The sequence below is a fragment of the Procambarus clarkii genome, chromosome 3 (assembly GCF_040958095.1).
Source record: "Procambarus clarkii isolate CNS0578487 chromosome 3, FALCON_Pclarkii_2.0, whole genome shotgun sequence".
NCBI classification, from domain to species: domain Eukaryota; kingdom Metazoa; phylum Arthropoda; class Malacostraca; order Decapoda; family Cambaridae; genus Procambarus; species Procambarus clarkii.
The window spans coordinates 25,946,037-25,960,479 of record NC_091152.1 but is presented as its reverse complement, the minus strand read 5'-3'; the positions used below and the strand labels follow the sequence as shown (position 1 = coordinate 25,960,479).

The 14,443-nt window shown below is 48.1% G+C and overlaps 1 protein-coding gene across 1 annotated transcript in view; it reads right to left on the bottom strand.

Annotated features, from left to right (window-relative positions):
* The window catches only part of LOC138368641 (mucin-22-like), a 73,281-nt gene that overhangs the window by 43,772 nt on the left and 15,066 nt on the right, over positions 1-14,443 (bottom strand). Inside the window, exons 2-3 of the mRNA XM_069331316.1 lie at positions 1,896-2,660; positions 835-1,070 (exon numbers count right to left, since the gene is read on the bottom strand). Coding sequence (XP_069187417.1) covers positions 835-1,070; positions 1,896-2,660 — 1,001 coding nt within the window. The remainder of the gene's footprint in view (positions 1-834; positions 1,071-1,895; positions 2,661-14,443) is intronic.

Genomic DNA, 14,443 nt, shown 5'->3' with positions numbered 1-14,443 from the left:
CAGTAACCCTGGGTACCACACAGTAACCCAGGGTACCACACAATAACCCAGGGTACCATACAGTAACCCTGGGTACCACACAGAAACACAGGGTACCACACAGTAACCCAGGGTACCATACAGTAACCCTGGGTACCATACCGTAACCCTGGGTACCACACAGTAATCCTGGGTACCACACAGTAACCCAGGGTACCATAGAGTAACCCAGGTTACCATACAGTAACCCTGGGTACCATACAGTAACCCTGGGTACCAAACAGTAACCCTGGGTATCATACAGTAACCCTGGGTACCATACAGTAACCCTGGGTACCACACAGTAACCCAGGGTACCACGGGACACTGGAATATCATTAAAACATTACACACTTCTGAAAATTTTTGACCCAGACTGTAGCTGTAGACGACAGGTCACCAACAGTGACCTCTCGCCTACAACAGTGACCTCTCGCCTACAACAGTGTCGCCTACAACAGTGTCGCCCACAACAGTGTCGCCCACAACAGTGTCGCCAACAACAGTGTCGCCCACAACAATGTCACCTACAACAGTGACGCCCACAACAGTGTTGCCCACAACAGTGTCGCCCACAACAGTGTCGACTACAACAGTGTCGCCCACAACAGTGTCGCCCACAACAGTGTCGCCTACAACAGTGTCGCCCACAACAGTGTCGCCTACAACAGTGTCGCCTACAACAGTGTCGCCTACAACAGTGTCGCCCACAACAGTGTCGCCTACAACAGTGTCGCCCACAATAGTGTCGCCCACAACAGTGTCGCCCACAACAGTGTCGCCCACAACAGTGTCGCCTACAACAGTGTCACCTACAACAGTGTCGCCTACAACAGTGTCGCCCACAACTGTGTCGCCTACAACAGTGTAACCCACAATAGTGTCGCCCACAACAGAGTCGCCCACAACACTGTCGCCCACAACACTGTCGCCCACAACAGTGTCGCCTACAACAGTGTCGCCCACAACAGTGTCGCCCACAACAGTGTCGCCCACAACAGTGTCGCCCACAACACTGTCGCCCACAACACTGTCGCCCACAACAGTGTCGCCTACAACAGTGTCGCCCACAACAGTGTCGCCCACAACAGTGTCGCCCACAATAGTGTCGCCCACAACAGTGTCGCCTACAACAGTGTCGCCTACAACAGTGTCGTCCACAACAGTGTCGCCCACAACAGTGTCGCCCAAAATAGTGTCGCCTACAACAGTGTCGCCTACAACAGTGTCGCCCACAACAGTGTCGCCTACAACAGTGTCGCCCACAACAGTGTCGCCCACAACAGTGTCGCCTACAACAGTGTTGCCTACAACAGTGTCGCCGACAACAGTGTCGCCGACAACAGTGTCGCCTACAACAGTGTCGCCTACAACAGTGTCGCCCACAACAGTGTCGCCCACAACAGTGTCGCCCACAACAGTGTCGCCCACAACAGTGTCGCCCACAACAGTGTCGCCCACAACAGTGTCGCCTACAACAGTGTCGCCTACAACAGTGTCGCCTACAACAGTGTCGCCTACAACAGTGTCGCCCACAACAGTGTCGCCCACAACAGTGTCGCCCACAACAGTGTAGCCCACTACAGTGTCGCCCACAACAGTGTAGCCCACTACAGTGTCGCCCACAACAGTGTCGCCTACAACAGTGTCGCCCACAACAGTGTCGCCCACAACAGTGTCGCCCACAACAGTGTCGCCCACAACAGTGTCGCCTACAACAGTGTCGCCCACAACAGTGTCGCCCACAACAGTGTCGCCCACAACAGTGTCGCCCACAACAGTGTCGCCTACAACAGTGTCGCCTACAACAGTGTCGCCTACAACAGTGTCGCCTACAACAGTGTCGCCCACAACTGTGTCGCCTACAACAGTTTAACCCACAATAGTGTCGCCCACAACAGTGTCGCGTACAACAGTGTCGCGTACAACAGTGTCGCCCACAACAGTGTCGCCCACAACAGTGTCGCCCACAACAGTGTCGCCCACAACAGTGTCGCCCACAACAGTGTCGCCTACAACAGTGTCGCCTACAACAGTGTCGCCCACAACAGTGTAGCCTACAACAGTGTAGCCCACAACAGTGTCGCCCACAACAGTGTCGCCCACAATAGTGTCACCTACAACAGTGTCGCTCACAACAGTGTCCCCCACAACAGTGTCGCCCACAACAGTGTCGCACACAACAGTGTCGCCTACAACAGTGTCGCCCACAACAGTGTCGCCCACAACAGTGTCGCCCACAATAGTGTCACCTACAACAGTGTCGCCCACAACAGTGTTACCTACAAGAGTGTCGCCCACAACAGTGTCGCCCACAACAGTGTCGCCTACAACAGTGTCGCCCACAACAGTGTCGCCCACAACAGTGTCGCCCACAACAGTGTCGCCCACAACAGTGTCGCCCACAACAGTGTCGCCTACAACAGTGTAACCCACAATAGTGACGCCCAAAACAGTGTCGCCCACAACACTGTCTCCCACAACAGTGTCGCCCACAATAGTGTCGCCCACAACAGTGTCGCCCACAACAGTGTCGCCTACAACAGTGTCGCCCACAACAGTGTAGCCCACAACAGTGTTGCCCACAACAGTGTCGCCCACAACAGTGTCGCCCACAACAGTGTCGCCCACAATAGTGTCGCCTACAACAGTGCCGCCTACAACAGTGTCGCCCACAACAGTGTCGCCTACAACAGTGTCGCCTACAACAGTGTCGCCTACAACAGTGTCGCCCACAACAGTGTCGCCCACAACAGTGTGACCTACAACAGTGTCGCCCACAACAGTGTCGCCCACAACAGTGTCGCCCACAACAGTGTCGCCTACAACAGTGTCGCCCACAACAGTGACGCCTACAACAGTGTCGCCCACAACAGTGTCGCCCACAACAGTGTCACCTACAACAGTGTCGCCCACAACAGTGTGGCCCACAACAGTGTGGCCCACAACAGTGTGGCCCACAATAGTGTCGCCCACAACAGTGTGGCCCACAACAGTGTGGCCCACAATAGTGTCGCCCACAACAGTGTCGCCCACAACAGTGTCGCCCACAACAGTGTCGCCTACAACAGTGTCGCCCACAACAGTGTCTCCCACAACAGTGTCGCCCACAACAGTGTCGCCCACAACAGTGTCGCCCACAACAGTGTTGCCCACAACAGTGTCGCCCACAACAGTGTCGCCCACAACAGTGTCGCCCACAACAGTGTCGCCCACAACAGTGTGACCTACAACAGTGTCGCCCACAACAGTGTCGCCTACAACAGTGTCGCCTACAACAGTGTCGCCCACAACAGTGTCGCCTACAACAGTGTCGCCTACAACAGTGTCGCCCACAACAGTGTCGCCCACAATAGTGCCGCCCACAACAGTGCCGCCCACAACAGTGTCGCCCACAACAGTGTCGCCCACAACAGTGTCGCCCACAACAGTGTCGCCCACAACAGTGTCGCCCACAATAGTGTCGCCCACAACAGTGTCATATACAACAGTGTCACCTACAACAGTGTCACCTACAACAGTGTCGCCTACAACAGTGTCGCCTACAACAGTGTGGCCCACAACAGTGTGGCCCACAATAGTGTCGCCCACAACAGTGTGGCCCACAATAGTGTCGCCCACAACAGTGTCGCCCACAATAGTGTCGCCCACAATAGTGTCGCCCACAATAGTGTGGCCCACAACAGTGTCGCCCACAACAGTGTCGCCCACAACAGTGTCGCCCACAAAAGTGTCGCCCACAACAGTGTCGCCTACAACAGTGTCGCCCACAACAGTGTCGCCCACAACAGTGTCGCCCACAAGAGTGTCGCCCACAACAGTGTGGCCCACAACAGTGTCGCCCACAACAGTGTCGCCCACAACAGTGTCGCCCACAACAGTGTCGCCCACAACAGTGTCGCCCACAACAGTGTCGCCCACAACATTGTCGCCCACAACAGTGTCGCCCACAACAGTGTCGCCCACAACAGTGTCGCCCACAACAGTATCGCCCACAACAGTGTCGCCCACAACAGTGTCGCCCACAACAGTGTCGCCCACAACAGTGTCACCTACAACAGTGTCACCTACAACAGTGTCACCTACAACAGTGTCGCCCACAACAGTGTCACCTTCAACAGTGTCGCCCACAACAGTGTCGCCTACAACAGTGTCGCCTACAACAGTGTCACCTACAACAGTGTCACCTACAACAGTGTCGCCTACAACAGTGTCACCTACAACAGTGACTAGCACTGCTGGTCGTTCGTCCTGACGCGCGTCTAATGTGAAAATAACGAACCAAGTTACAAAAAAGTTTAACATGTAAATAATATATTTTCTGAGGCATCACTGAGTCAAGATATTCTTCCACTACATATCTAATATTCTTCTATTAATATAAATCAGTTTTAAACGCGAACTTCATCAAGTTTCCATTTACTTTCTACAATTAAAAAACGATGGGTCTTATTTAGAAAAATTAACACACATTTACAATAATTACTTTGAAAAAAATCAAAATCCGCATTTACACGAGTTTTTCAACAACTCCGTAAAACATCCATATCTTCTACACACGATACCAACTGCGTTTGATAGAAGGAAAAATACCATCATGTGATTTTGATGACTTTGAATATGAATGCAAAGATAAACATAATAATTATGTTACAATTTTGGCATAATTAATTTGGCATGAATGTGGATAAAACCTATCATTCGGGTTTTACCTGGTGTAGTGGTGGTGAGGAAGAGTGCCAACAGAAGGGCATACATGATGCCAACACTAACAGTTGTTTTGCTTCACTTTTTGTTTTACGATCAAAGGATTTTCCGATGATGGACACTATCAAGCACTGTCTGCCTCCCGCCACTGACCCCTCTCTCTCTGTGTTAGGTCAACCTGGCCTGGGGTCAGAGAGGGGGTCGTCACTGCTTAGGGGGTCAGAGAGGGGGTCGTCACTGCTTAGGGGGTCAGAGAGGGGGTCGTCACTGCTTAGGGGGTCAGAGAGGGGGTCGTCACTGCTTAGGGGGTCGACACTGCTTAGGGGGTCAGAGAGGGGGTCGTCACTGCTTAGGGGGTCGACACTGCTTAGGGGGTCAGAGAGGGGGTCGACACTGCTTTGGGGGTCAGAGAGGGGGTCGACACTGCTTAGGGGGTCAACACTGCTTAGGGGGTCAGAGAGGGGGGTCGACACTGCTTAGGGGGTCAGAGAGGGGGTCGACACTGCTTAGGGGGTCAGAGAGGGGGTCAACACTGCTTAGGGGTCAGAGAGGGGGTCGTCACTGCTTAGGGGGTCAGAGAGGGGGTCGTCACTGCTTAGGGGTCAGAGAGGGGGTCGTCACTGCTTAGGGGGTCAGAGAGGGGGTCGACACTGCTTAGGGGTCAGAGAGGGGGTCGTCACTGCTTAGGGGTCAGAGAGGGGGTCGTCACTGCTTAGGGGTCAGAGAGGGGGTCGTCACTGCTTAGGGGGTCAGAGAGGTGGGTCGTCACTGCTTAGGGGGTCAGAGAGGGGGTCGTCACTGCTTAGGGGGTCAGAGAGGGGGTCGTCACTGCTTAGGGGGTCAGAGAGGAGGTCGTCACTGCTTAGGGGGTCAGAGAGGGGGTCGACACTGCTTAGGGGTCAGAGAGGGGGTCGTCACTGATTTGGGGGTCAGAGAGGGGGTCGTCACTGCTTAGGGGGTCAGAGAGGTGGGTCGTCACTAGGGTCAGAGAGGGGTTTTTACTATTTAAGGTCAGACTCGGAGTCCTTACTTCCTAGCCACTTTCAACAGGACTTGGTTACACCAGGAATGACCACTCACTCGCCGCACCACCTTAAGTAGGAGAAATTTCCTAAGACCCAAACACTCAGTTTTGATATCTAATTCAAGGTCACTATCACTCGCTCTCAAGGGTTTCAGTCGAGTTGATCAATCGTTTCACAGATCACTATTACTCACGAGTAAACAAGTCAATTCTTGATTACGTAACTACAACAGTCTGTTTACTGAATACAATAGACAAATACAACACCAGGTAATAAGCTGAGAATGATTATCATCAGTGCTTGGATGCTAAATCACGTTAATTAATTATTCTACATAACACTTGATCATTACTTTACCAAATTGGTTTTCTCCCTATCAGTAAAATAAAAGTTTAAATTGTCGTCATAAGTTTCTGAGGTTAGGCTGTATCTCATCCTCATTGTTATCAGCGCGTCAATAGCCCGCGAGCGTGAGGGGGAAGAAACGCGTTGACGTTTATTAACTACCAGTAATGGTCGTATCACCAGAAGCTGTTGGGCTCAGCTGGTCCAGGTGCGGAGCGGAGCACTGTACACCCTCCCTCCACGACGGCTGCAGCCACACTGACTCGTGCCTCCACCACACCGCTCCACCTCTCCACCTCACACCACCACAACTCATCCTATAAATTCATCATTAAATCCACCTCTGAGAATTTCCTTTACTCGGACAAACACATATACAGTTATATTTCTACCGAATTCTCTTACGTTTAGGCACCTGGGAATACAGCGGCTCTCGTTAAGTGATATAGAATTACTCCACGACCATAGACGAAGGGACAGCCAGCACAAACTGCCCAACTCCAGGCAAAACTATCAATATTGTTAGTATTTTTGAGCAATATTCCCACACGCAGGTTTCATGCAGACGAAGCGACAGCAATATTGCTAAATGACACGACGGAGCTAACCACAGCGCCTCGCCCAGCCACCAGTGTTCACCGCTACGTTATATTGGCAGGTGATAGTTAGTTTAGTGGCCGGATCATTTTATATATTCGTCAGACTTTCTGAACTGTCCTTAATACGAAACCTCGACGCGAAATAAAATAGTATTATGCATGTGCGTTGCTGAGCCACTACAACCTTCCATTTCCCCCAGTCCTCCCCACCGTTCCCCCATCACCCGTCTCCTCGGCCTCCCAACCATTCCCCACTCCACCTTCCCCTCTTCCTTCTCACCATTCCCCACTCCACCATTCCCTCTTCCATCCCACCATGCCCCACTCCCCCGTCCCCTCGTCCTTCCCCACCATTACCCCCTCCCTTTTCCCTTCGTCCTCCCCACCATCTTTTACTTCCGTCCCCTCGTGCTCCCCACCATTCCCCACTCCCTCATCCGATGCCTTCCCAAATGGTCTGATGTTCCCATCAGAAAATTGGGAACATCAAGGGATCTGATGTTCCCATCAGTGAAATATAAGAAACACAGTTAAAAAATGAAATGAAAATATGAAAAAAACAAAAAAAATAAACTATACTCACGAAATGAACGGTCTGGTAAACAGCACAGCTCAATTCCAACGCAATTCACACAAAATAATTAAATCAAAAAGAAAATAAATCAAAATCTATGAAAATAAAATTTATCAATACAATCGGAAACATTAAAATGGAATTCGTGACATATTTAGTATAGCGTGCATGTTGCTATTATGTGCAACAGATGGCGCTGTTTTTAAAAAAAAACCATGTTTTTACCTGTCAAAGGGGTGGCATCTATACAGTAGGTATATAAAAAGACGCGCCTATTCGAATGCAACGTTGTGTCAAATTTTCAAAGCAATCGGTAAAGAGGTTTCGAAGATTTCCCTCATATGAAAAAACACGTGAAAATTTTTTTTTTTCAGAAAAAGTATGTTTTTTTTTACCGTCACAGACGGGACAGCTGTATAGTAATATAGTATGTATATAAAAACCTGGCCAAATGCGAATGGAATGTTGTGTGAAAATTTCAAAGCAATCGGTGAATAACTTTCGGAGATTAGCGATTTTGAACAAACGAACATTTCCATTATTATTTATATAGATATAATATATATATATATATATATATATATATATATATATATATATATATATATATATATATATATATATATATATATATATATATATATATATATTAGTATATTTTGGTAGCAGTCTTTCCTGTAGACATATATTATTAAATATGACCGAAAAAGTAAGATTAATAATTCTAACACGAATTTTCTCGATCTTTCGTACGTTTCTTTTCACTGTTGGTGGTAATTCAAAAATCAATTCTCCAAAATTCATTTTTATTTCTAGTCTGACGCAACACTTGAGCGCGTTTCGTAAAACTTATTACATTTTCAAAGACTTTAGTTTACACATACACAACTGAATAGAACTTACACATCTTCGATTTGTTTATATCTACATTTGAGTGAGGTGGATGGGGTGAGGTGGTATTAATAGGGTATTAAATTCCTAAACACAAGACAGAACACGAAACAATGGGTATTGAATGGAAGTGATTGTAGAAAGCCTATTGGTCCATATTTCTTGATGCTTCTATATTGGAGCTGAGTCTTGAGGTGGGTAGAATATAGTTGTGCATTAATTGGCTGTTGATTGCTGGTGTTGACTTCTTGATGTGTAGTGCCTCGCAGACGTCAAGCCGCCTGCTATCGCTGTATCTATCGATGATTTCTGTGTTGTTTACTAGGATTTCTCTGGCGATGGTTTGGTTGTGGGAAGAGATTATATGTTCCTTAATGGAGCCCTGTTGCTTATGCATCGTTAAACGCCTAGAAAGAGATGTTGTTGTCTTGCCTATATACTGGTTTTTTTGGAGCTTACAGTCCCCAAGAGGGCTTTTGAAGGCATAGACGACGTTGGTCTCTTTTAAAGCATTCTGCTTTGTGTCTGGAAAGTTTCTCATGAGTAGGCTGGCCGTTTTTCTGGTTTTATAGTAAATCGTCAGTTGTATCTTCTGATTTTTGTCTGTAGGGATAACGTTTCTATTAACAATATCTTTCAGGACCCTTTCCTCCGTTTGATGAGCTGTGGAAAAGAAGTTCCTGTAAAATAGTCTAATAAGGGGTATAGGTGTTGTGTTAGTTGTCTCTTCAGAGGTTGCATGGCGTTTCACTTTCCTTCTTATGTTGTCTTCGACGAAACCATTGGAGAAGCCGTTGTTGAATAGGACCTGCCATACCCTACAGAGTTCTTCGTCGACTTGCTTCCATTCTGAGCTGTGGCTGAGAGCACAGATATATATATCAGCCCGTCCTCCAAAAATGGGGTGGTAAATGTAAGGAGGCAAATAAGTGCAATTATGTACTATTCATAGCAGTTAGTAATTGTACTTATTTTCACTCAGTATTAAATCGTACTGTGAAATATATTGTGAATATTTGAGTTTACCCAAAAAACTGAATAGAAAACCACAACCTCACCTAACCGTCTTAGTTTTTGAAGATAATAATTTTATTGCTTCTTAATTACAATTAGTACTTAACTTATAGCTATATTGATACTACAGTTTTATAAAACTAATAAAACAAAACTAAAATATATCAATAAATTGTAAAGTAACTCAGGATATTTTAAAATTTTGTATAAAATCTATATTGTTTAATAAATCTGAAAACAAAACTCCTGATATTTAAAACTTGTGTATTGCAAATCGGAGTTGAAAACGTCATCCTAAAATTCTGAGTGTCTTAACAGAAAACGAGAAAAATTAAATCGGGGGAGGGAGTTGGGTCAATGTAACAGCCCCATAAGTGCAATTATGCACTGCTTATGACAGTAAGAAAGTGTACTTATTACACTTAGTATTAAATCGTACTGTCAATTCGGAGGATGGGTTGTATATATATATATATATATATATATATATATATATATATATATATATATATATATATATATATAACTGAAAACTCACACCCCCAGAAGTGACTCGAACCCATACTCCCAGGAGCAACGCAACTGGTATGTACAAGACGCCTTAATCCACTTGACCATCATGACCGGACAAAATTAGGTGATAGCCGAGGCTATTTGAACCACCCCACCGCCGGCACTCGGATAGTAATCTTGGGCATAGCATTTTACCAAATCACCTCATTCTTTGGGGCACACGTGAGGAACACAAATGCAAACAAGCCTGAATGGTCCCCAGGACAATATGCAACTGAAAACTCAAACCCCAGAAGTGACTCGAACCCATACTCCCAGGAGCAACGCAACTGGTATGTACAAGACGCCTTAATCCACTTGACCATCACGACCGGACAAAATGAGGTGATAGCCGAGGCTATTTGAACCACCCCACCGCCGGCATTCGGATAGTAATCTTGGGCATAGCATTTTACCAAATCACCTCATTCTTTGGGGCACACGTGAGGAACACAAATGCGAACAAGCCTGAATAGTCCCCAGGACAATATGCAACTGAAAACTCACACCCCAGAAGTGACTCGAACCCATACTCCCAGGAGCAACGCAACTGGTATGTACAAGACGCCTTAATCCACTTGACCATCAAGACCGGACAAAATGAGGTGATAGCCCAGGCTATTTGAACCACCCCACCGCCGGCACTCGGATAGTAATCTTGGGCATAGCATTTTACCAAATCACCTCATTCTTTGGGGCACACGTGAGGAACACAAATGCAAACAAGCCTGAATGGTCCCCAGGACAATATGCAACTGAAAACTCACACCCCAGAAGTGACTCGAACCCATACTCCCAGGAGCAACGCAACTGGTATGTACAAGACGCCTTAATCCACTTGACCATCTCGACTGGACAAAATGAGGTGATAGCCGAGGCTATTTGAACCACCCCACCGCCGACACTCGGATAGTAATCTTGGGCATAGCATTTTACCAAATCACCTCATTCTTTGGGGCACACGTGAGGAACACAAATGCTAACAAGCCTGAATGGTCCCCAGGACAATATGCAACTGAAAACTCACACCCCAGAAGTGACTCGAACCCATACTCCCAGGAGCAACGCAACTTGTATGTACAAGACGCCTTAATCCACTTGACCATCACGACCGGACAAAATGAGGTGATAGCCGAGGCTATTTGAACCACCCCACCGCCGGCACTCGGATAGTAATCTTGGGCATAGCATTTTACCAAATCACCTCATTCTTTGGGGCACACGTGAGGAACACAAATGCGAACAAGCCTGAATGGTCCCCAGGACAATATGCAACTGAAAACTCACACCCCAGAAGTGACTCGAACCCATACTCCCAGGAGCAACGCAACTGGTATGTACAAGACGCCTTAATCCACTTGACCATCACGACCAGACAAAATGAGGTGATAGCCGAGGCTATTTGAACCACCCCACCGCCGGCACTCGGATAGTAATCTTGGGCATAGCATTTTACCAAATCACCTCATTCTTTGGGGCACACGTGAGGAACACAAATGCGAACAAGCCTGAATGGTCCCCAGGACAATATGCAACTGAAAACTCACACCCCAGAAGTGACTCGAACCCATACTCCCAGGAGCAACGCAACTGGTATGTACAAGACGCCTTAATCCACTTGACCATCACGACCGGACAAAATGAGGTGATAGCCGAGGCTATTTGAACCACCCCACCGCCGGCACTCGGATAGTAATCTTGGGCATAGCATTTTACTAAATCACCTCATTCTTTGGGGCACACGTGAGGAACACAAATGCAAACAAGCCTGAATGGTCCCCAGGACAATATGCAACTGAAAACTCAAACCCCAGAAGTGACTCGAACCCATACTCCCAGGAGCAACGCAACTGGCATGTACAAGACGCCTTAATCCACTTGACCATCACGACCGGACAAAATGATGTGATAGCCGAGGCTATTTGAACCACCCCACCGCCGGCATTCGGATAGTAATCTTGGGCATAGCATTTTACCAAATCACCTCATTCTTTGGGGCACACGTGAGGAACACAAATGCGAACAAGCCTGAATGGTCCCCAGGACAATATGCAACTGAAAACTCACACCCCAGAAGTGACTCGAACCCATACTCCCAGGAGCAACGCAACTGGTATGTACAAGACGCCTTAATCCACTTGACCATCACGACCGGACAAAATGAGGTGATAGCCGAGGCTATTTGAACCACCCCACCGCCGGCACTCGGATAGTAATCTTGGGCATAGCATTTTACCAAATCACCTCATTCTTAGGGGCACACGTGAGGAACACACATGCGAACAAGCCTGAATGGTCCCCAGGACAATATGCAACTGAAAACTCACACCCCAGAAGTGACTCGAACCCATACTCCCAGGAGCAACGCAACTGGTATGTACAAGACGCCTTAATCCACTTGACCATCACGACCGGACAAAATGAGGTGATAGCCGAGGCTATTTGAACCACCCCACCGATGGCACTCGGATAGTAATCTTGGGCATAGCATTTTACCAAATCACCTCATTCTTTGGGGCACACGTGAGGAACACAAATGCGAACAAGCCTGAATGGTCCCCAGGACAATATGCAACTGAAAACTCACACCCCAGAAGTGACTCGAACCCATACTCCCAGGAGCAACGCAACTGGTATGTACAAGACGCCTTAATCCACTTGACCATCACGACCGGACAAAATGAGGTGATAGCCGAGGCTATTTGAACCACCCCACCGCCGGCATTCGGATAGTAATCTTGGGCATAGCATTTTACCAAATCACCTCATTCTTTGGGGCACACGTGAGGAACACAAATGCGAACAAGCCTGAATGGTCCCCAGGACAATATGCAACTGAAAACTCACACCCCAGAAGTGACTCGAACCCATACTCCCAGGAGCAACGCAACTGGTATGTACAAGACGCCTTAATCCACTTGACCATCACGACCGGACAAAATGAGGTGATAGCCCAGGCTATTTGAACCACCCCACCGCCGGCACTCGGATAGTAATCTTGGGCATAGCATTTTACCAAATCACCTCATTCTTTGGGGCACACGTGAGGAACACAAATGCGAACAAGCCTGAATGGTCCCCAGGACAATATGCAACAGAAAACTCAAACCCCAGAAGTGACTCGAACCCATACTCCCAGGAGCAACGCAACTGGTATGTACAAGACGCCTTAATCCACTTGACCATCACGACCGGACAAAATGAGGTGATAGCCGAGGCTATTTGAACCACCCCACCGCCGGCATTCGGATAGTAATCTTGGGCATAGCATTTTACCAAATCACCTCATTCTTTGGGGCACACGTGAGGAACACAAATGCGAACAAGCCTGAATGGTCCCCAGGACAATATGCAACTGAAAACTCACACCCCAGAAGTGACTCGAACCCATACTCCCAGGAGCAACGCAACTGGTGTGTACAAGACGCCTTAATCCACTTGACCATCACGACCGGACAAAATGAGGTGATAGCCGAGGCTATTTGAACCACCCCACCGCCGGCACTCGGATAGTAATCTTGGGCATAGCATTTTACCAAATCACCTCATTCTTTGGGGCACACGTGAGGAACACAAATGCGAACAAGCCTGAATGGTCCCCAGGACAATATGCAACTGAAAACTCACACCCCAGAAGTGACTCGAACCCATACTCCCAGGAGCAACGCAACTGGTATGTACAAGACGCCTTAATCCACTTGACCATCACGACCGGACAAAATGTGGTGATAGCCGAGGCTATTTGAACCACCCCACCGCCGGCACTCGGATAGTAATCTTGGGCATAGCATTTTACCAAATCACCTTATTCTTTGGGGCACACGTGAGGAACACAAATGCGAACAAGCCTGAATGGTCCCCAGGACAATATGCAACTGAAAATTCATACACCAGAAGTGACTCGAACCCATACTCCCAGGAGCAACGCAACTGGTATGTACAAGACGCCTTAATCCACTTGACCATCACGACCGGACAAAATGAGGTGATAGCCGAGGCTATTTGAACCACCCCACCGCCGGCACTCGGATAGTAATCTTGGGCATAGCATTTTACCAAATCACCTCATTCTTTGGGGCACACGTGAGGAACACAAATGCGAACAAGCCTGAATGGTCCCCAGGACAATATGCAACTGAAAACTCACACCCCAGAAGTGACTCGAACCCATACTCCCAGGAGCAACGCAACTGGTATGTACAAGACGCCTTAATCCACTTGACGATCACGACCGGACAAAATGAGGTGATAGCCGAGGCTATTTGAACCACCCCACCGCCGGCACTCGGATAGTAATCTTGGGCATAGCATTTTACCAAATCACTTCATTCTTTGGGGCACACGTGATTAACACAAATGCAAACAAGCCTGAATGGTCCCCAGGACAATATGCAACTGAAAACTCACACCCCAGAAGTGACTCGAACCCATACTCCCAGGAGCAACGCAACTGGTCTGTACAAGACGCCTTAATTCACTTGACCTTCACGACCGGACAAAATGAGGTGATAGCCGAGGCTATATGAACCACCCCACCGCCGGCAGTCGGACAGTAATCTTGGGCATAGCATTTTACCAAATCACCTCATTCTTTGGGGCACACGTGAGGAACACAAATGCGAACAAGCCTGAATGGTCCCCAGGACAATATGCAGCTGAAAACTCACACCCCAGAAGTGACTCCAACCCATACTCCCAGGAGCAACGCAACTGGTATG